Source organism: Cordyceps javanica, chromosome 1 (assembly GCF_051103115.1).
Source record: "Cordyceps javanica chromosome 1, complete sequence".
NCBI classification, from domain to species: Eukaryota; Fungi; Ascomycota; class Sordariomycetes; order Hypocreales; family Cordycipitaceae; genus Cordyceps; species Cordyceps javanica.
Window position 1 is genome coordinate 4,795,124 of NC_139295.1, and position 20,250 is coordinate 4,815,373.

Here is a 20,250-nt window from a genome sequence, read left to right on the forward strand (position 1 = left end):
TATTGTGGCATATATTGTATCATGGCGTTCGGATAAGCTCAGGATGTTGTTATGATTTATCGTTATTTGTAAAACGTCAATTTACACGAGTATTCAACAAGGTCACTTTTTGTCCAATCCAACGGGATAGTCAGATGCCATGTCGTGACAGAAAAAAAAATCTGTGCATTAGAAATAGATAGCTGTAATTGCTTGAATTCATACATGCCGCCAAATCCCATTTTGTCATCACTCTTGCTGCCTCTTTATAGCATCGGACCGCGCGGGCCAGCGACGCCATCTTCGTCTGCCTCTTCGTCCGACACCAGCAGCGTCTCGTCAGGGCCCGACCGCGCCGCCAAGCGTCTCCCGGCGAGACCGCCAGTCTGGACGGCGAGTCCGCCTCCCGCTGTCGTGCGGCGCGTCTCGTCGGCGCCGTTGAGCACATACCACACGTCCTTCTTCGTGAGCAGGCCCTGGAGCACGCCGCGGTCGCTGAAGAGCACGTAGCGCAGGCCGAGCTTCTGGAAATACGAGACGACGAGCTGCAGGTTGGTGCGGGAGGGCAGCGTGAGCGGCGTCTGGTCCATCCAGGGCCGCAGGTCGAGGGTGGTGCGAGGGTCGGCAAGCGGCTGGTGGGCAAAGAAGGCCTCGGTAAGCGGGGGAAGGGCACGCGGCGGCGCGGACGCGGCGTGGACGTTGTAGCTGAGCTCGGCGCGGGAGATGTAGCCCAGGAGCACGGCGTCGCGGGGGTCCGAGATGACTGGGAAGCCGCGGCATGGATGGGCGGCGAGCACGTCGTTGAGGGAGGCGATGGTGTGGCCGGTGGCGGTGAGGACGACCAGGTCCTCGATACGCGTCATGATCTGGGCGGCGGGCACGTCGGGGACGGCAACCTCCTCACTGTTGTCGAGGAACGGGTACTCGTTGAAATGGATCCAGGACTCGTAGATGCCGCGGCGGGAGAAGGCGTCGCCGACCCATTTGGAGAGCATGACGGCGACCATGATGGGTAGCACGTAGGTGAGGGCGCCGGTGAGCTCGAACATGATGACGACGATGGAGACGGTCATGCGGGTGACGCCGGTGAGCGCCGCGGCGGCGCCAATGATGGCATAGGTGCCCGGCGTGATGCAGGGGGTATCGGGGGCGCAGGTCTGGAATAGAAAGAAGCCCCGGTGGTTGTCGACCCAGATCTCCATGACGATGCCGACGGCGCGGCCGACGAGCGCGCCGATAGCCATGGACGGCAGAATGATGCCTGCGGGGATCTGCAGCCCGAAGCTGACGGCAGCAAGGAAGAAGCCGAGCAACGCGGCGAAGAGGAGCAGGACAATGGTACGAGCGGAGGCGGCGCCGGTCGTGCAGAGACCGACGGGGTCGTCGAGCACTTGCGAGCACTCTTGAAATAGGTTCGACACGAGCTCGGTGGACTGCACCTTCATGTAGTGGTTGGGAAAGTTGATGAGCGCCGTCAGCAGGGCCACGGCCAGCACTTGGAGAATGGGCCCGGGCAGCCAGCTGTTGGCCTTTTTCCAACGCGCGACGAACATGTTTGTCTTGATAAACAGCCCGCCATAGACGCCCTACGAATCGTCAGTGTAAAGATATGGTATGGGGAGCGGACAGGGTTGAGCGGAACGTACCCCTACGATGCCAAGAATGGCATAGGGAAAGATTTCAAATCCGTGCCAGTCTCGGCTGTATTTCGTCTGGTACAGGACCAGCTTGCCAGAGCGCAGCGGGTCAAAGGCTTGTAGCGATACGGCAGCCGTCATGGCACACACGAAGCTCTGCCACATGGTTTTATCGGGGAAGTAGTACGACAGCTGTTCCAAGCTGAAGAGAACCCCGCCGATTGGCGAGCCGAAGGCAACAGAGATGCCTGCGGCGGCCGCCGCGGATAGTACCTCCCTCTTCCGTGCCTCATTTCCGTTAATGTTGTGGAATAGTTTTGTAAAGAGGTTGGCGCAGCAGCAGGCGACGTGGACCAACGGACCCTCCTTGCCGAGCCACATGCCAGACGCAACGGCAAGAATTAGGCCCAGCGATTTTGTGATGAGCGTCCAGGCACCCAGCAGACGGCGAATGACAAAGCCGCCGAGAATGGTTTTGATTTCTGGAATGCCGCTGTGTTTAGCGTGGAGAGAGTATTCTTGGACTAATACAGCAGCACACAAGGCAAAAAATATCTAGAGGTTTTGTTAGTGGAATGGGAACACATGAATAGTGTGGCACGATACCTGGGGTACGTACGGATAGGACCGAGTAAAATATATACTCTATGATCCATCGCCCGGCCAGGGCATGCACACCGAGGGCCTCGCCCCACGACCGCCAGCCCGTACACTTGGAGCCTTGGTCGTAGCCGTAGCAGCAGAAACTCTTGTTGAGGTAGAAGTGGCCGCCCTCGGGGCCGCTCGCGCAATAGCCGAGCTTCAGGTCGCCGAGCCAGTCGGTGGTGATGTTGATGAGGGCTGCGATGGCGCCGACGGCCAGCCCCGTGAGGATCATGACAACCCAGACTTGGCTGGCGTCAAGCAGCTTTCGCACGTAGCCAACCAGGCCGCTCGTGTTGGCCGTCAGGACGCGCAGGCGCTGGCGCTCCTTTGTATACTCAAAGATCCAGTCGATGGCCGTGAGATCGTCGTAGCCGACGCGCCGGCCGGGGCCCTCTACGTGCCAGTCCAAAGCGGCGGCGTTGCCGGCTCCATCCTTGTGGAGTGCTCCATTGGAAGTGCCGGGCCGCCGTGGCGACGACGTTGAGGCTGTCGGCAAGGCGACGGGTGTTCGCGGCGGCGTTCTCCTGCTGCCGCCGCTGCTGCTGCTACCGCCGGCGCCGGCGCCATCGCCGCCTGTCAGCGCCGAGAGCAGCCGGCCGGGGCTGGCGAGGAGCGAAGGCTTCGGCTTGCGCTTAAACGAGATGGGCGCGGCAAATTCATCGTGGCGAATAGAATCGTCGTCGAATACGTGGCGGTCGTCGGCGTCAACGTCGGCGGCGTCGTCATGGCCGCCGAGAAAGTCGAGCTCGTCTCGGTCGTCGGTGGGCAGATTGCGCTGCGGGAACGTGGGCGAGTGTGGCGATGCAGATTGAGGAGCAAACGGGTCGTGCCGGTCTGCTCCAGACATTATGTGTGCTGAAGGGTGCAGTGGTGTTTTTTTTTTCGTCAACTTTGTCGCATCGTCCAGCCCCGTGGCGGTGTTGCGACATTCAAGGTTGACAGACTTGCGCTACTAATAGTAAGTACGCATGGATGACAAGCTGTTGCTTGGCGATGGCGATTGCCCTGGCGCTCGCTGCTCGTGCGGCCCCACGCTCATCTCCTTCCGAACGTAGCCCCCCTGGCTACCAGTATTCATACTTATTTAGCTGCATGACTACCGATGTACGGATTACTTGTACAAACCTGTCGAATAATTGCTTGCGTGCTATCATAATGAGAAAGCAACCAGATTTCTATCCGCTTCCTATTCATCTGCTTCACCTGTGGCGATCGGAACATTCGTACAAGTCGGTACTGATCAGCAAAAGCTTGCCTCGTGTGGCCACGCAGGTCTTACTTATTTATGAGCCAATCCATCCGCCTGCGACGTACAGGACTTGAACTCTTGTCGTTTATGCGACTAACTCATCTAGCCACTACCTAGCCACACATTGCTTCAGCACTGTATCAACTGATAGCCTCCATCTGGCGACATCAGGCACTCGCCCTCTCGCGCAAAATGGGCACATCTCAGTTTGCGGTGAGCGCGGAGGGTATTGATGCATTATCCGCGTATGAAGTTGCCAGCTTCTTTCGCTTGCACTGATACATGACTTATTAGAGCTTCGCTGTGGCTGCCGCGCCGGTCGCCTCCCAAGGTCATCTAAATCCGCTACTCGATAATACAAGCCCAACGAGCCTATGGCAAATTGTTTAAGCAGTGTGTCGTCAGCATTGTTAGAATTTTACGTACTCTCAATCGTGAAATTACATGAGTGGCCGAGCCAGCCATGGAAACGTTCGGAGAAATTGCATAGTGAGCCTGCCCTACTCTCACCCAGATGTCAACGGCCCATTATACAGAAATTAGAAGTGCAAAGGCAAATTTTCAGCTACTTTCATAGAGTTTTGGAGTCTCCAGGGGCACAAACTTTAAGATGCTTCCATGGGATTCTGCGGGATCAAGGGAAGAATCAGAAGGCTTCCATCAAGGTAGCCTTGTTCCACTTGCCGGGCAACAATCCTAGGCTGAACCCAACCCTGACCGTGTCATCGACGATTAGGTCATGTCTATATCGAGGCCAAGGCATGTTCCGATAGTCAATGATACGACTCGGTATTTAGTTGAATAGTCGGTTCATGCCCGTAACACAGTTGGCGTGGCTACAGGGATAAGTCATATGCAGCCCGAGCTTTTACCCTAGCCACCTTCTTGTGTAGGCACAGACGACCCCAACTTCAAATGACCCGAGTCGTGTGGCCAACCAAACTCGCCATTTTGATCTCTTTATTGTCAATTCTTATGAGAAAATTATCAATACTGATCCTTGGTTATGTACGACTCTCCCAGTGTCAACTTTCAACGAAGCTCCATGTATGGCGGGTCCACAAAAAAAAGGTAGCTGGGAAAAGCAACATACACCTCTCATAATAATGCTCGCTTTTGCCTATCATTTGAAATTCTTGTTAAACATCAAAGGTGAATCGGTTCTTTCAGTCACCCTCGCAGGAAGCTACTTGGTCCGAATGGCATCGAGTAGCCTAGACCGAGTTCCTATCCTAACACAGCTGGCTCCGACGCTTCACCTTCAAGTCCCAACATGACCCCCAAAGCGGCCGCAAACAACGCTGGCCCTCATCAATCTCAAGATGACGAGAGCATCACGAAGCTAAAAGCGCTGCTCAGCTCCAAGGATGACACACAGCGCTTCGTTGGCTTGGCCCTATTAAAATCACTCCTCGATAACACACCAGAGATTCGCAATGATGAAGCAACTGTGCGAGATCTGTGGTCTCACATATCGCCCAAATTTTTAGATCGCCTGCTGCGCACCGGCTCCAACCTGTCAAACGGCAACGCCAAGGACATGCTGGACATTGGCGTCTCCATACTCTACACCTTTTCCATTCTTCTGCCCGCTGCCGACACGGCGACGGCTTCTTTCACGGCACGGATACCTACCCTGGTCGCCGCCGCGTTGTACAGCACCAGAGAGACGACGGGGCTGCTGCTGCAGCTGCTGTATACGCTCGTCAACTCCAAAGAGGGCGCCGAAGCTTTCATGCAGGTCGAGGACACGACGCCTCTGACGGAGATCGCCACGATACATGCCATGGTGCTGGACGTTTTCGGCCGCGCTTGGCTGCACCACATGGCGGGCGGCGTGGCCGGAGCAGGCTTTTCACAGAAAATTGACGCCACCATTCAGACACTGGCCGTCCACTTCAAAGGGACGGATGCGGTCACCTACCTGAGATTTCTAGGCAACTTCCTAAGCCACGCTACATCAGAGGCAAGTCTAATATATCAAAATCGTCATAAAAGTCTCCGCTAACCAGCGAACAGGTCCTCCCTAAAAACCCAAAATGGATATCTACAACAGCTTCATACATCCAGCGCCTCGTAACCAGCAGGCCTGCACCCGAAGCCCGCGCCGCGTACACATCTGCCGCGGCCGCGCTGCTACAAGCGTACCCCTTCCAGGCCCCCGAGCTCCTCTTCAAGGACCCGACCGGCAACACCGAGAAGCCGTTTGGGTACCTCTTTGTCAACCTCCTCCTCATCGATATCCGTTCCTCCATCCCCACCCTCCTCGCCGCGCTCAACAGCCCGGGATATGGGCAGACGGCGAAGCGCGTGGCGTCCGCCTTTGACATTGTCTGCGTCTTCATCGGCTACCTCGTGCGGTCCCTCGAGGACGAGACCCTCGAGACCCTCGTCATGCCCCCAGACAGCCTGCTGCGCATCCGCAAGGGCATCTCCGACACCATGTCCGTGACGGCCGAGTACCTTCGTGACCGGTGGGACGCGGCGCGGTCCGGCGCCATGGGCTTCGATCCCAGTGCGCGCGCCGCCAAGGCCGAGACGAGCTCCGGCGCCGCGCACCACACGATCGCGTGGGACGCCGCCGACGAGGTCGCCGACGAGGACCAGCTCATGTTGTCGGCGCTGCGCGCGCTCACGCTCTGGCTGCGCGAGGACGAGAATGACCAGCTGCGCAAGGAGGGCACCGGCCTCATGGACGTGTTCTTGGAGCTCTTCGCCAACAGCACCACCGCTGCCGCCGACGGCGCTGAAGCAGAGAGGAAGCTTGACTTCCGCCCACCCGTCCTCGTCGGCCTGGAGGGGCTCGCCGCCATCCGCCAGGGCCGCACCATGTTCCTGCAACAAAGCGGCTGGCAGGTGCTCGCCGGCGACCTGGTGCGCAGCCTCCAGGACCACCGCGAAGTCGCCGACGACGCCGAGGCGCGGGTCTGCGTGGACATTGTGCGCGTCCTGCTCGCGGTCGCCGAAGGTGAGGGCAGCACGCAGGAGGCGTGGCTCGACCTCATCACCGGCGTCGCGGGCTGGGACGCGCCCGACGCCGTGCCGGCCACCGCCCGCGACGCGCACGTGGCTGCGCTGCAGCTGTGCTGCACCGTCCTGGTCCAGGCAAACCAGGGCATGCGCGCCAGGTACAGGCACTCCATCGCCGCCATTGCGGGCATCGCGGCGCAGGTTCACAAGCAGGTCGGCCACTTGAGCGAGTACAGCGAGCAGATGGAGGACGTGATCGCGACGCTAGATAGATTACGGTAGTCTACTTCCATGGAAAACGTAACCCAATATCAAACATATATGCATGTATTTACATGTGCGACGCTGTCCCATTATGATGATGCAGAAACCACCGCTGCCGTGGTGGTTGTAGCAGCCTGCCGCTTGCTCCCGCTGCTCGCTTTGGCGCGCCTCTTCCTCGCCCTGCGCACCTCAATCTCGACATGCGCCATCTCCGCCTGCACGCTCACCAGCCGCGGGATGACGTCCTCGACCGTCCTCACGGACTCTCTCTGAGCGTCGCGCAGGGCCTGCGGCACCAGCACGCCAAACCACCGGATTGGATCCCTCGCCGCGCCTACTGCCTTGCTCTTCTTTTCCGCACCACTACCATCACCACCATCACCACCACCATCCGCGTCAGCAGCAGCAGCAGCACCGTCGTCATGCTCCAAAGGCCGCCCCCTTCCCCCATCCTGCTCTTCGGCGGCGGTAGTGGAAGCGGCATCCTCCTCCTCCTCCTCCTCCTCCTCCTCCTCCTCCTTCCGTACCTCCTGGGTCACTGCAAACGTGGGCGGCTCCCCGGCCGCCGCGTACGAGACGGCCACCCGCCGCGACGCCCGCATGCGCTCGTCGTACTGGTCGCGGCCGAAGCGCGCGCCGCGGTCCGCGGTGAAGTTGGCCCGGGCGAGCGCGTGGAACGTGCGCTGCTGGGCTGCGCCGAGCGCGGCGCGCAGCGCGGCGTACTGGTCCACGAGGCCGAGGTAGCGCTCGAGGAGCTCGTCAATGGTCTGGTCCGCCTCGGACGACATTTGGTACGTGCAGGGGCCGCCGGTCCTTTTTTGGGGGATGGGGGGGGGGGATGCCTCCGTTTTCCGAAAAAGTTGTCGGGTGTCGTCAAAACAGAAGAGGGGGCCGAGGAAAGAATGATTGAGTGCTTTTGATTGTGCTTTACATTCAAGACGGGTAAAGTTGGCAGACGGATGCCTGGTTTATTATTGGCGACAGAGAGGGAAGATGAGGAAGCTGTGACGGTGGGACGTCAGAAGCTGTGGAGCCGTAGGCAGCGACGAAATCGACATGTGTACAAACAGAGGCGTGACAGCGAAACTACTTAGATAGTGTGCAGTTCGACGAGAACGTGAACAGCTGTGATACACTTCACCCATGAGCTCAATATCATCAATATATATAGTATCTTGGCTGGAAAATGCTGAATGCGAGATGAATAAAGCAACATGAAGTCTACTGCCCTGCGGCCGTAGCGTGGGACTTTTCTTCAACATTGCCCTGTGGACCGCCTTCCACAGTTGAACTTGCTGGAGTGCTTGAACCTACAGCCTCCTTGGAGTCTTCTCTCTTCATGCCCTGTCTGAATCTATACAGGGGTGCCCCGCCGACCCAGTTCAGCATGACCAGCGCCGTGAAGCCATTCAGGATCGCCAAACTCCAGCCCACGGTGCCGAATCCCGCGCTTTCACGCACCATGCCCGATAAGAGCGGGCCGAAGATGGCGCCCGCGGCAAACGAAATGTTGTAAAGCGCGTAGGCTTGCGCATACGGCACGGCGCCCGCCTCGTCGTCCGCCTCGTCGCGGCCTTCCTCGGCGGCCCACGAAATCTCCGCCATGAGCGGCGCCACCTGAAACGCCTCGCCGAGGCCGACGGCGGCCAGCAGACCGCACAGCATGACTTTGTGATTGATGGTGTTTTCCGTCACGAAGCGGAAACACACAAAGAAGGGGACGCAGAAGAGGAAGCCGCCCGCCGTGAACCAGCGAGGGCCGTAGCGGTCGCTGAGGCCACCGATCAGAGGGCTGAGAAAGGTAGGGAGCACAATGGGAAGGAAAATGAGGCCACCTCCGATGGCGTTCCAGTGGAAAATATCGTGAACCTGTAGTGGCATGATGGCGTCAAAGGATGTCTGCGTGGCTGCCTGGATAATGACGCCAAAAAGAGCACAGAGCATGCGTCGTTTCCTCAGTAGTCCCAATATACCATTCTTTCCTGCAATCGAAAACGCGCCCTTCGACTGTCTTCTTTCAATCACAGAAGAACCCTCCTCAAGGGTTCCAGGTTCCTTGCCAGCCTGGCTGGTGGAGGCCGCTGGATCCGCGGATGTAGCATTTTGTGCTGTGCCCGCTTCGCATGCCGTCAGCGCCGTGGTAACAGTCGTGGGCTCGGGTTCCGGCTCTCTTGAAATCCACTTTCTTGCATCTTTGACCTCGATTATCATCAGACGTAACACAATATCGATGCCAATCAGACCGAAGCAGATGCCAAAGACTGCGTAGTTGCCGGCTCTGTCGTAGACAATGCCTCCTATAAGCGGACCGAGTAGGATGCCGAGGGTCAGTGCCGTGCTCGTCCATCCCGCAGCACGGCCAACATGTCTCTTATCGACGCTGTCGATTAGTAGCGCAAGGCCAACACTCCAAGTCATAGCTGCGGACAGGCCTTGGAGGATACGGGCTATCAGCAGCATGGCGATATTACTGCTGAGGCAGAGGAGTAGCGTAGCAGCGAGGAGCCAGAGGAGACCAACCAGCATTGGTATACGGCGATTTTGATACCTATCCGCCATCCAACCCCAAATTGCTGTAATTACAATGTTAGCAGTGGCAGACTCGCGAAAGCACGGAGGGCGGAGGCAACAAAGGAGGGGATGCAACGCACGAGAGGAAACAAACAATGATACGGCAAAAACCGCAAGAGAAACTGATACCCAGTATTGAACTAGTACATCGATTAGAACTATTCATCTGTTATGTGGCATTTTACAGCATACCTCTATCGGAGGCGACCCCAATGCGAGATTCCAGCGTGAACGGAATGACGGGGACGACAACGGCGTAGAGGAAGACATCCTACAGCAAGCTGTTATTACCCATATGAGTGCATGGCGATTGCTGATCCCAAGTGGTTCAAAAGGATCACTTACGGTGAAAACAGCAAAGCTGACCGTGAGGGTGATAATCGCCGACGAAGATCGAATGGCGAGCCACAGAGGCGGCTTACCGCTGGACCGTGCCCAAAGCACCATGCTGGGAGGCGGAAGCACCGGGGCAGCTACCTCGAGCGAAGGAGGGAAACAATGGCGGAGATGAGCGGGAAATGTTTCAAGTCATTCCGGTCCTAATGAGTGATGGTGATGACGGTGTCTTCAGTCGCGTGTCTACAAGCAGCCGACGTTGTTTGAAACGGCCAAGTCTGGCCGTCGCCGGGGACTTTCACGGCCAACTTTTTCTGGGGCGCGCCGAATTTATTACTCAACTTTGCCCAAATTTATTTATAGTTGGGTGGTATAGGCCGACGGGTGCAGCCGCGCCAGTGCCGACTCGGTTAGAGCCCGCGGAGACCGAGTAAGCGGATGTGAACGGAAGAGAAGCTGAAGCATTGGTTCTCCCGGGGTTTCCTCATCACGCGTTGAGGTTCGACAAGATGCAATGTGCAACTCTATTTGTTGCCAAGGTGGAGGGCGGATGGTTATACAGGGAGCGCGTAAGGTTGGCAGATGTCGAGGTGGATGCCAAGTTCCCCGACGCTTCGGCGATATACTACTAACTTATTATTGCTTACTTGGACAATGAATGGGCCATTCTGCCGCACCTCTGTCTCAATCTCGTATTGGGGAAGAAATTTGCCATCAATGCAATGTTACACCAGCCCTGTGCGAGAAACAATCGATTGAAACCTGTTAATCGCCGCCCAATAATTTCTTGACGACCCCCCTGTGTGACCGTGGCTGGCAGTTGTCAGAGGGGAGATAGATCAAGCCACTCAGACAAGAGTATCTCGCAATGGCGTCGATTCCTGGGAACCTTGGCTTGGGGACACAGATCCCTGATCTATCGTTTATCTACAGTGGCGTATCATTGCCGTTGATGGCTGTTTACAGAGGTCAACGTGGCGCACCAAATAAGGTTAGGCGAGAATCGTTCTGGAATTGCGAACCCTGAGACAAGGTGTACATTGTCTGATTGTGCCATGTTGCGGACCCCTGTTGAAAGGGTTGTCACACTGTTGGACAGGCCCCCAGACCTCGAATTGAGGCGATCAAGCTATGTACGGAGAGGTTGGCAGCTTGGCTGGCGTCGTCTTGAGAGCGCCATGGCGCCACAGTCCATGCCATGATCTGCGATTGGGGTTTTTGGGATGAGGGCTCCCTGCCGAGGAGCTTGTATCGAGGGTGCGTGTTTGGTGGCTTGGAAAGAAGGATGAGACAAGCCCGACAAGCAGCAGCATATCTGTAAGGGTCCGTCCTTCGGCCCCCCCAGGTGGAGGACGGGGACTCGGCACAGGGGCGACGCGAGGGGGTGGGTGCACAGGAATATGCAGTTGGGTATCGGCGCAGTTCGAACAGGCATCCGCGCATCCTTAGATTGGGGGGAACACGGCATCCGAGTCGGAAGTTGTCTGGTCGCCCATCAGTGCTGTTATCACGCGTCATTCAATGATGAGTGACGCGAGGCGGGTGGCTTTGTACCCGGCGGTGCATATCCGTTGTTAGCATGTTTCAAGCGGCGCCAGAGGCGGTGCATTACCGTCTCTGCTCATCGGGACTTGAAATGTATGCGGGCAGACTTGGCTCCATTGTGCAGCCCCGGCAAGGAGGCTGCTCGGAAACAAATGATGCCCAGTCGTGTGTGGCCAGGCCGTTTGTGTCCTTGGCTGGGCTATTTCATTGGATATAGTGATTGCGTGCGGGCCGGGATGAAAAGGTTTCTTACATGGCGACGATCAATGACGAGGAGCGTTGGAACTAAAACTGTTTTCTGGGATAGATTAAACCGGCTGCAAGCTGCAGGGGCCAGCTTGCGGGCTGGGCTGATGGCTTTGCCGTCTCTCTCGTCGCCTTGTCGTCCCAAGCCGAAAAGAGAAGCTGCAGTTTTCGTTTCAAGCCCCAGTCTTACTTTCTGCCGGAGGATGCCTAGGCCTTGGAAGCTGACCGCCTGCCTGTTCAGGACTGCATTGCGGTGTTTAGCTAGGGTGGAGAAGGATAAGGAGGCTGGGCTTAGTCCAGAGCACCGCCCACTTGTAAGTTATTGCAGGCAGCCATGGATGAGCGAGAGAATAGTGGGCTGTGACAATTCTGGCGGGCAAATCTGCAATAGCAAAAGCAAAAGCCGCCTGGTACTCAGTTCCAGCGCCCGCCGGCAGGTACCAGAGGTGACGAAACAAGGCGACTGGGGACTGTTCTAATGGCTGATGCTGCCTGGTGGAACGGCAACGGTGGAGTGCACGCACTGCTACCTAATAAATATACAGCGGCTGCCTGTGCCTGCAGGGCCCGTCCAGTAACGCAAACAGCACAAGACCACATCGGTTCTTTTTTTCAAAGCACCAACCAAAAAATGAGAGGACGAGAAAAGTTGGGCATAGAAAGAAAACACAAAGGGATTAGCCATTTTAGTATCTTGCTTTCAGAACATTTGCTGGCGTATTTCCTGCGCACCACTCAATGCCCCTGGGTATAGGTATGTTTCTGCCACTGGGCCTTCGGCCGCCATTGGGTACTACCCCTGCGAAGCTGCCCGAGCGGTTTGGTCCAGGATGGAATTTGTGACCGAAGTAAAAAGGAAGGAAGGAAAGCAGGAAGAAAGGCCAGGCGGTGGGATAGAGATTGTAAAACTACTGATGCGTGAGGACGATTAACGAATGAAGGGCAGCAGAACGACTGAATACCGTACCTATGCATCCAGAGTGGTGGTAGTAAGTACTTATTGCTTTTGCAGCCGCCCACATGTATGTACTGCTACTTTGCTCGGCTAACAAACCGGGCTGTCCAAGCCGCTGGTAAGGTAGCCGGTACCTGCAGCCAACGCCTCCAGCTGGGTGGTCCCAAAAAGCTCAGTATTCGCCAACCAGCTGGCAGGCCTCTGAAATTCCCAAGTACTTAGGTACTTACTTAATTCTCCTTGTCTCTTTTGCACTTACTTACATACTCTGCAAGTACTTACGTAGGCACCTAAGACAGTAGGTAAGCTAAGTACTGAGGCAGGTACCTACCTACCCAAGTGAGAGGTACCTCTCCTCCACTACTTTCGTCACAGGCCATCTTCGCCTTGCCAACTTGCCTCTGCTTGCTGCGCTGACCTCTCCGCCTACCTACCTACTAAGTACCACTCTACCTAGCTACTAACTTACCTACCATAGAGAAACAAGCACCACCCCCCCATCCAACCTCATCATCAAACCTCTTCCCCAAAAAAACATCGTCTTTGGGTTGTTTTGCTACTCCCTTCTTCTTCTTTCGCACCCTCATCTCTTCATCAACAGCGACCGTTTTTTTTTTCTTTTATTTCATTCGTCCTCCTTTCTTGCCACTTCCGGCAAGACGCGCGTCACTGGTCTTGAAAAATTTCCACCCGCTTGGCCTATCGCTGTCGCTCTTGGTACTGTCGTTGTCGCTGTCACCTCCACCTCCAACTCCTCACCCCCGAAGCTTCACGATACTCGCAACCCTTTTTCCCCCCCGGAGCCCAAGATCTAAACCATGGCGGTCGTCGCAACCATCAAGTACGCACCACCTCGATTTTTTCGTTTACGCACCGCCCGCCCTCCGTCATCGTCATTCGCGTCCGTCGTGCCGCCTCCCTTGTTGTCGCACCATGATGCCGCGGCCCTTTCGCAACGCGACTCTGCCCCTCATGTGCGTTGAGGACATCACCAACCGCCCGCGCGACTGCGAATACGATGATCGGCACCCCCAACATTTCCTTCTCACACTGCAGTTACATTTCGCTAATCTTGACAATCGCTTATAGATGCGTTGTCGTCGGAGACGGTGCCGTCGGCAAGACCTGCCTGCTCATTAGCTATACCACAAACAAGTTCCCTTCCGAATACGTCCCTACAGTATTTGACAACTATGCTGTCACAGTCATGTATGTCTCTTTCTCTTACTCCCGAAGCTAAAGTTGTCTTCCGAAAGCCGCTGTGGCGCGGTTGATGGCCCCTTCTTTTTTTTTTCTCCCTCTTCATTTTTCCTTGACAGCTCTCGCCCAGCTTGAACCCGGCAGTCCAGCACCCTTGCTCATCCTTAGCGGTGTGCAAGCGCCAGGGTACTCATAGCAGGGATTGGCAATCACTATCACGACCTAATGACGCCAAGCACAAACGCCAAACGCCAAATAGCTGGATCAGCATGCTAACGGATGTGTTTTGTACTGCTGCAGGATCGGCGATGAACCCTACACGCTCGGGCTATTTGACACCGCCGGACAAGAAGATTACGATAGACTTCGACCTCTCTCATATCCCCAGACCGATGTATTCCTCGTCTGCTTCAGTGTTACGTCACCCGCCTCTTTTGAAAACGTCCGCGAGAAGTGGTTCCCCGAGGTTCATCACCACTGCCCCGGCGTCCCTTGTCTCATTGTAGGCACGCAAGTCGATCTCCGTGACGATGCCAGCGTACGGGAAAAGCTGGCCAAGCAGAAGATGTCGCCTGTTAGAAGAGAAGACGGCGAGCGCATGGCCAAGGACCTGGGCGCCGTAAAGTACGTCGAGTGCAGTGCGCTGACGCAGTTTAAGCTAAAGGATGTGTTTGACGAGGTACGTTATGAGAATCCGCGCACTGTGCAGGGCGAAGCAGCTAAGAAAGATGATGCAGGCCATCGTCGCGGCTCTGGAGCCCCCCGCGCCCAAGAAAAAGTCACACAAATGTCGCATTCTGTAATGATTCATACCCCCGCGAAAGTGGCCGGCCGAGCGCTGGCGTGAAGGTAATGTGCGGTCGAATGCCCGAGCAGAATCTCCTGTGAGGAGGGAAAGCATGACTGTTGTGGACCGGCATAAAAGATGCAAATTTTGGGCGGCGTGAGAACTAGATTGCGGCGACAATGCGTAAACGTGTCTGCTGGAGCGCGCTCAGTCATTGTCGAGCTCGTTTGAGACGGTAGCCGCTGAGCAGTGTGCACTGGACGGCACTACCATTACACAATGTCTTTCGTTGTTTTTCTTCTTTCTTGGTCACAGATTTACATATGCTGTTCATTGTTGTTGCTTTTCTTTCTATGGTTTTTCTGCGGACCGGGAGGGACTCGGAGGATGGCAAACAGATGCAGGCACATGCTTTTCGATAGGACAGCTGTTTTCCCACTTTTTTTTTCTGGCGACTGGAGTGCAATTTTATTTCTTTTACACTGCTTTCCATGTATTTTCTGTTTTGTAATCAGACAGTAAAATGAGTCGAATTTTCCCGCAGAAGGACACAGAGTCTCTCGAGACGCCCGTTAACTGTAAGTACGAGTCGTACAAGCCAAAGCTCCACTTCGTACACTCTTCCGTAGCATTTCGACAGTGACAGATGGCCTGGTTGAATAGATCGCCCGCTATCATCTTTTTCCTTCTCCCTACTTTGGACGAGGCCCTCCATTCTTGGCTTGCGACTCAGAGCGGCCTGCGATGACGGATGTGCATCGTCAAGCACGCAGCCGCCGCGTTGATCAGGGTCTCGTAGGAGGATGAGACTGCACAGCGACGCCGCAGAGCAGGGTACGACAAGGGTGGGAAAGTTTGCGTCGTGATTACCTGCAGCTTTACGTTGGAGGGCTGCACATGTGCTCGAAATGCACAAGGTAGGCATGTATCGATTCAAACGGAGTGGCAGACGAGAGAGAAAACGCATGCTCAGATGGCTCTATGTTGTCGCAGCTAGCGCGTGTACATGGCGATGTGAACCGTCTATTGCCCAGAAAGTTTTTTTGCTAAACAAGTATTGTATAGCGGGTGTGCATCTGACTACAAAGAAAACACGGCAATGTGTGTGTTGCATTTCTTTGGGAGCTCGTGCCCAGCAGGCGCGTACCAGAGCACCGTCAGAATCAACGCGCTCTCATGGAGGGGTATCATGGGGGTTTTTTCCGTCGCTCACAAGCACACCCGTAGAATGTGGGTAGTCGCAGCAGCTCGATGGCGGAGGAACGGAGCATCCATGACTTTCATCGCAGCGCCATCGTTGGCGTCGACGGGACTCGCGGCGGCCGGACCCGACTTTTTGCAAAAGAAACCCGGCGGCGGCTAGAACAACTTGAACAAGCAGCCCACCCGCCCTCCACCTCGGGTCCTCCACCATCCAAGCCAAGACGATGATGGCTGTTGGCCCGCAGCTTGCCCGCCCCCGCACGCCCTTCCCCGGCGACCGCGGAGAGCGACCTCCGATTCGGAAGCTAGAGAGCAGGGCCTCGAGGGTGATTTAAAAAGGGTGGGAGAGGTAACATTTGTTTTCTTTTCGTCTGATGCTTGAGTCGTGAATTTTCTTTACGGGTTTTATTACTCTGCTTCCTTCTTCTTTTCTAGGTTTCTAGCTTAAAAGCTTGGTCCCACGTTGATCGCTGGTGCAAGATAGCATTGCATTGATAAGTAGCACACTCCACCCAAAGCAAGTATATAAACTCGGGGCTTTCGCGGGGCTCCAAGAACATCACTCGCTGCCTATAACAAAGCTTCCTCCATCATCGTTCGACTTTGCGGCCGCTTACGACCTTGAGCCAACAACATCATGCGCGCCTCTGTGCTGGCCAGCTTGGTGCTCTGCGCCGGCCTATCGCTGGCCTGCGGCGGCCACGACGACGACAGGCAATGGACCAAGGAGGAGCTGCAGGAGCTCGAAGATAAATGGGGATACGATGTAAGTTCTTCTCTCAATACACCACGGCGCCCGTGAACCTGCAAACGGAACAGGAGCTCATTGTCACAGTGGGCATTTTCTGGCATTGGCACCTTTGCCCATCTCGACCACGTCAAGTGTCTGACCAACCCCGCGGAGCGCTACGACATTGCCATTGTCGGCGTTCCCTTTGACACGGCCGTTTCCTACCGACCAGGTAAGGGGAGCATTCTCATTCCTCCAATGCGGAGAAAAAACGTGTGTGTGTGTGTGCTGACCGTGGCCAAACCAAAAGGCGCCCGGTTCGGCCCTCGCTTCATCCGGGCCGCCTCGGCTCGCCAGATTGGCTACCGCAGCTTCAACCCGCGCGCCAACGTGAACCCGTACCAGAACTGGGCCCGGATCGTTGACTGCGGCGACATTCCCATCACGCCCTACGATAATGCCATTGCGCGCGAGCAAATGACCCAGGGGCTCAAGGAGCTCGGCCGGCGCCGCACTGTGTCCTCGCTGAGTGACAAGCCCCGGCTCATGCTGCTCGGCGGCGACCACAGCCTGACGCTGCCGGCGCTGCGGGCGCTCAACGAGATTTACGGTCGGCCTGTGCGTGTTCTTCATTTTGACGGTGCGTTTTACTCTTCTTCTTCTTTTTTCTTTTTTTTTTTCTTTTTTTTCTGTAACCTCTTACACCCTCGGCCACGTCTTTGTATTTTACGAGGCAAAAACAAGACGTGATGATGATACTAACAGGTTTGCACAACCAGCCCACCTCGACACTTGGGACCCCTCCAAGTACCCGGCGCACTGGGGCTCGACGCACTTCACGCACGGGTCCATGTTCTGGATGGCCAACAAGGAAGGGCTGCTGTCCAACGCGTCGTCGGAGCCGTCGGTACACGCGGGCCTGCGCACACGCCTCAGCGGCACCGACCTGGGCGACCACGACGACGACACGAGCCAGAACTGGGTGCGCTTCTCGGCCGACGAGATTGACGAGATCGGCACGCAGGGCATCGTCGACGGCATCATGAAGGCGCTCGGCACCGACGACCCCGTGTACCTCTCCATCGACATTGACGTGCTGGACCCGGCGTTCGCGCCCGGCACCGGCACCCCGGAGCCCGGCGGCTGGACCACCCGCGAGCTGATCCGCATCCTGCGCGGCATCGAGGACCTCAACCTGGTTGGCGCCGACGTAGTCGAGGTGTCGCCGGCCTACCAGGGCAACGGCGAGGAGACGTCCCTGGCGGCGGCGCAGGTTGCGTACGAGATCCTGAGCTCCATGGTGAAGAAGGGCATGCAGGACATGGCCAAGGTGGGCGAGGCCGCGGCCGCGGCGGACGGCAAGGATGAACTGTAATCACGAGCGAGATGGGTGTGCGGGAAAAAGAATGCGATTTCAGACTGTAGAAATATGTAAATGGTGCATGGGATGATTTGGCGAAGCGGAGTTGGCGGTGGCAGAGAAAAGTTGTCTTGGACGTCGTGGCTGTTTGTTTACCGGTAGTTGCTAGCTACCTAGAATCTATTCCCGTAGTAAGTAGTATATTGCCAACGCAGACGGTTTGAGCCGGCAACGGACAGAAAGAGTCACATTGGCCAGCGGGATCAAAACAATCTTGTGGCGCAACTGATACAAAGGTTCCAACACTTGTTGACCTGGTTGGAACTGTGTCATGTTTCAGTACGATAAGAACAAACACCCAGTGGCGCGCGGTCGGAGCTTTTCACCGCCCGCCCAAAGTTGCCTTTTGAGTCACACCCCACCACGCGCTTGGCTATTTGGACTCGACTTCACCCCTCAAACCCCGCCATAGAAAAAAGAGTCAAAGACAAAAAAAAAGGATTGATTGCCGCCAACGGAGATTGATACCCGGAATCTAGAGCAAGAACCGAATAGATACACCCAATCGAAGCAAACACCCCTACATACAGAGCAAAAGCCGCCACCGCCACAGACCGTCATGGCCGCCATTCAGGAACTCGCTGAGCGGGTCAAGGGTAGCGGCAACATCTGCTACGTCGACACTGATGCCGGCGTCGACGAGCCGACCGCCGACGGCACCGAGGCCAAGCCCTTCAAGACGCTCCCCTTTGCCTACATTCAAAAGATTGACAGCCCCGGCACGCAGTTCCTCTCGCGCGCCTCCGTCACGGGCGCCCTGGCCGACGGCGAAGAGCCCGCCGCCCGCCTGGCGTGGAAGGAGCCCGCAAAGAGCGCCGTGAAAAAGGCCCAGAGCGTGCTCGACATCCACAAGAAGAAGCTCGTCAAGCAGCAGGCCGCCCAGGCCGCCGAGGACGCCAAGAAGAAGGCCCGTCTCGACAACCTGGAGGCCGCCAAGAAGATTGTCCTGACCGAGGACGCCTCGCTGCCCAAGGCCGTCAAGATGGGCATCGCTAACAAGGACGTGGAGCTCGGCGACGGTGATAGCAAGGGCGCCCGCGTCAAGGTCTCGGGCCGCATCCACCGCCTGCGCGTCCAGAAGCAGGCCACCTTCATCACCCTGATTGACGGCTACGGCCACCTGCAGTGCGTCCTCCAGACGGGCGACCTGACCAAGACGTACGACGCCCTGACCTTCGCCCAAGGCACGTCGCTGACGCTCTACGGCGAGATGCGCAAGGTTCCCGAGGGCCAGCAGGCGCCCGACAGCCGCGAGCTGCACGTAGACTACTACGAGGTCATTGGTGCCTCGCCCGGCGACGACGAGGCCATCACCAACAAGGTCTCGCTCTCGCAGAACCAGTGGGACCAGGGCATGCTTGACAACCGCCACCTGGTCCTCCGCGGCGACAATGCCGCCTCGCTCATGAAGCTGCGCTCGCAGGTTGAGTGGGCCTTTATCAAGACGTACAATGACATGAAGTTCGTCAAGGTGTCCCCGCCAGCGCTGGTACAGACCCAGGTCGAGGGCGGCGCCACCCTCTTCAAGGTTCCCTACTACGACGAGGAGGCTTACCTCACCCAGTCCTCCCAGCTCTACCTCGAGACCGTTCTCCCCAGCCTCGGCAACGTCTACTGCATCGAAAAGTCCTTCCGCGCCGAAAAGTCCTTGACCAGACGCCACTTGTCTGAGTACAGCCACGTCGAGGCCGAGCTCGACTTTGTCACTTTTGACGACCTGCTCGAGCATCTCGAGGAACTCATGTGCCGCGTCATTGACAGCGTCCTGAGCGACCCCGAGACGGCCGCCTTCCTCAAGGAGCTCAACCCGACCTTTGCCCGCCCTGCGCGCCCCTTTATGCGCATGCGCTACAGCGACGCCATTGACTGGCTCAACGCCCAAGACCCTCCCATTCTCAACGAGGAGGACAAGCCCCACGTCTTTGGCGACGACATTGCCGAGGCCGCCGAGCGCAAGATGACCGACGCCATCAACCGCCCAATCTTCCTTACCCACTTCCCCGCCGAGATCAAGGCCTTTTACATGAAGAAGGACCCTCAGGACAGGCGCGTCACCGAGAGCGTCGACTGCCTGATGCCCGGCGTCGGTGAGATTGTCGGCGGTTCCATGAGAATGGAGGACCTCGAGGAGCTCCTCCAGGCATACAAGAACCAGGGCATCGACGCCAAGGATTACTACTGGTACACTGACCAGCGCAAGTATGTATCCGCAAGCGTTTCACCAGGAGATGTTTGTTGCCAGATATGATGGCTAACCAGTTTATTAGGTACGGCACGTCCCCCCACGGTGGATACGGTCTCGGCCTGGAGCGTTTCCTCGCCTGGATGGCCAACCAGCACACCGTCCGCACGACCTGCCTATACCCTCGCTTCATGGGCCGCTGCAAGCCATAAATCCAATGGCTAGGATGTGTTGATTTCTATGCTATGAAGTTGTGTGAAACTGTGGAGGAACAGAGACCGCAAAAAAAAAAAAGGAAATGGCATATGCAGACGGTTTTAAAGGCATGGAC

At 56.7% G+C, this 20,250-nt stretch overlaps 7 protein-coding genes across 7 annotated transcripts; 4 read left to right on the forward strand and 3 right to left on the reverse strand.

Moving 5' to 3' along the window:
• Window positions 1–245: 245 nt before the first annotated feature.
• V2A60_001444 (chloride channel) lies at window positions 246–3,108 on the reverse strand (the record flags this gene model as incomplete). Its single annotated transcript, XM_083252805.1, has 3 exons — window positions 246–1,565; window positions 1,626–2,171; window positions 2,236–3,108. The coding sequence occupies 3 exons, from the start codon at window positions 3,106–3,108 to the stop codon at window positions 246–248; spliced, it is 2,739 nt and encodes a 912-aa protein (XP_083108931.1).
• A 1,675-nt stretch (window positions 3,109–4,783) lies between these two features.
• Window positions 4,784–6,762, forward strand: V2A60_001445 (Neurochondrin-domain-containing protein; the record flags this gene model as incomplete). The annotated part of the gene is made up of 2 exons (XM_083252806.1): window positions 4,784–5,476; window positions 5,530–6,762. 2 exons carry the CDS (start codon window positions 4,784–4,786, stop codon window positions 6,760–6,762), a joined length of 1,926 nt encoding a protein of 641 aa, XP_083108932.1.
• A 71-nt stretch (window positions 6,763–6,833) lies between these two features.
• V2A60_001446 (uncharacterized protein) lies at window positions 6,834–7,532 on the reverse strand (the record flags this gene model as incomplete). Its single annotated transcript, XM_083252807.1, has 1 exon — window positions 6,834–7,532. One exon carries the CDS (start codon window positions 7,530–7,532, stop codon window positions 6,834–6,836), a length of 699 nt encoding a protein of 232 aa, XP_083108933.1.
• A 433-nt stretch (window positions 7,533–7,965) lies between these two features.
• V2A60_001447 (major facilitator superfamily domain-containing protein) lies at window positions 7,966–9,762 on the reverse strand (the record flags this gene model as incomplete). The annotated part of the gene is made up of 3 exons (XM_083252808.1): window positions 7,966–9,317; window positions 9,508–9,586; window positions 9,661–9,762. 3 exons carry the CDS (start codon window positions 9,760–9,762, stop codon window positions 7,966–7,968), a joined length of 1,533 nt encoding a protein of 510 aa, XP_083108934.1.
• Window positions 9,763–13,330: 3,568 nt separating this feature from the next.
• Window positions 13,331–14,400, forward strand: V2A60_001448 (Rho family GTPase CDC42; the record flags this gene model as incomplete). The annotated part of the gene is made up of 4 exons (XM_083252809.1): window positions 13,331–13,371; window positions 13,487–13,606; window positions 13,898–14,276; window positions 14,335–14,400. The coding sequence occupies 4 exons, from the start codon at window positions 13,331–13,333 to the stop codon at window positions 14,398–14,400; spliced, it is 606 nt and encodes a 201-aa protein (XP_083108935.1).
• Window positions 14,401–16,224: 1,824 nt separating this feature from the next.
• On the forward strand, window positions 16,225–17,692 carry V2A60_001449 (agmatinase; the record flags this gene model as incomplete). Its single annotated transcript, XM_083252810.1, has 4 exons — window positions 16,225–16,353; window positions 16,423–16,549; window positions 16,628–16,957; window positions 17,097–17,692. The coding sequence occupies 4 exons, from the start codon at window positions 16,225–16,227 to the stop codon at window positions 17,690–17,692; spliced, it is 1,182 nt and encodes a 393-aa protein (XP_083108936.1).
• Window positions 17,693–18,296: 604 nt separating this feature from the next.
• On the forward strand, window positions 18,297–20,131 carry V2A60_001450 (asparagine--tRNA ligase DED81; the record flags this gene model as incomplete). Its single annotated transcript, XM_083252811.1, has 2 exons — window positions 18,297–19,936; window positions 20,005–20,131. The coding sequence occupies 2 exons, from the start codon at window positions 18,297–18,299 to the stop codon at window positions 20,129–20,131; spliced, it is 1,767 nt and encodes a 588-aa protein (XP_083108937.1).
• Between the last annotated feature and the right edge of the window lie 119 nt (window positions 20,132–20,250).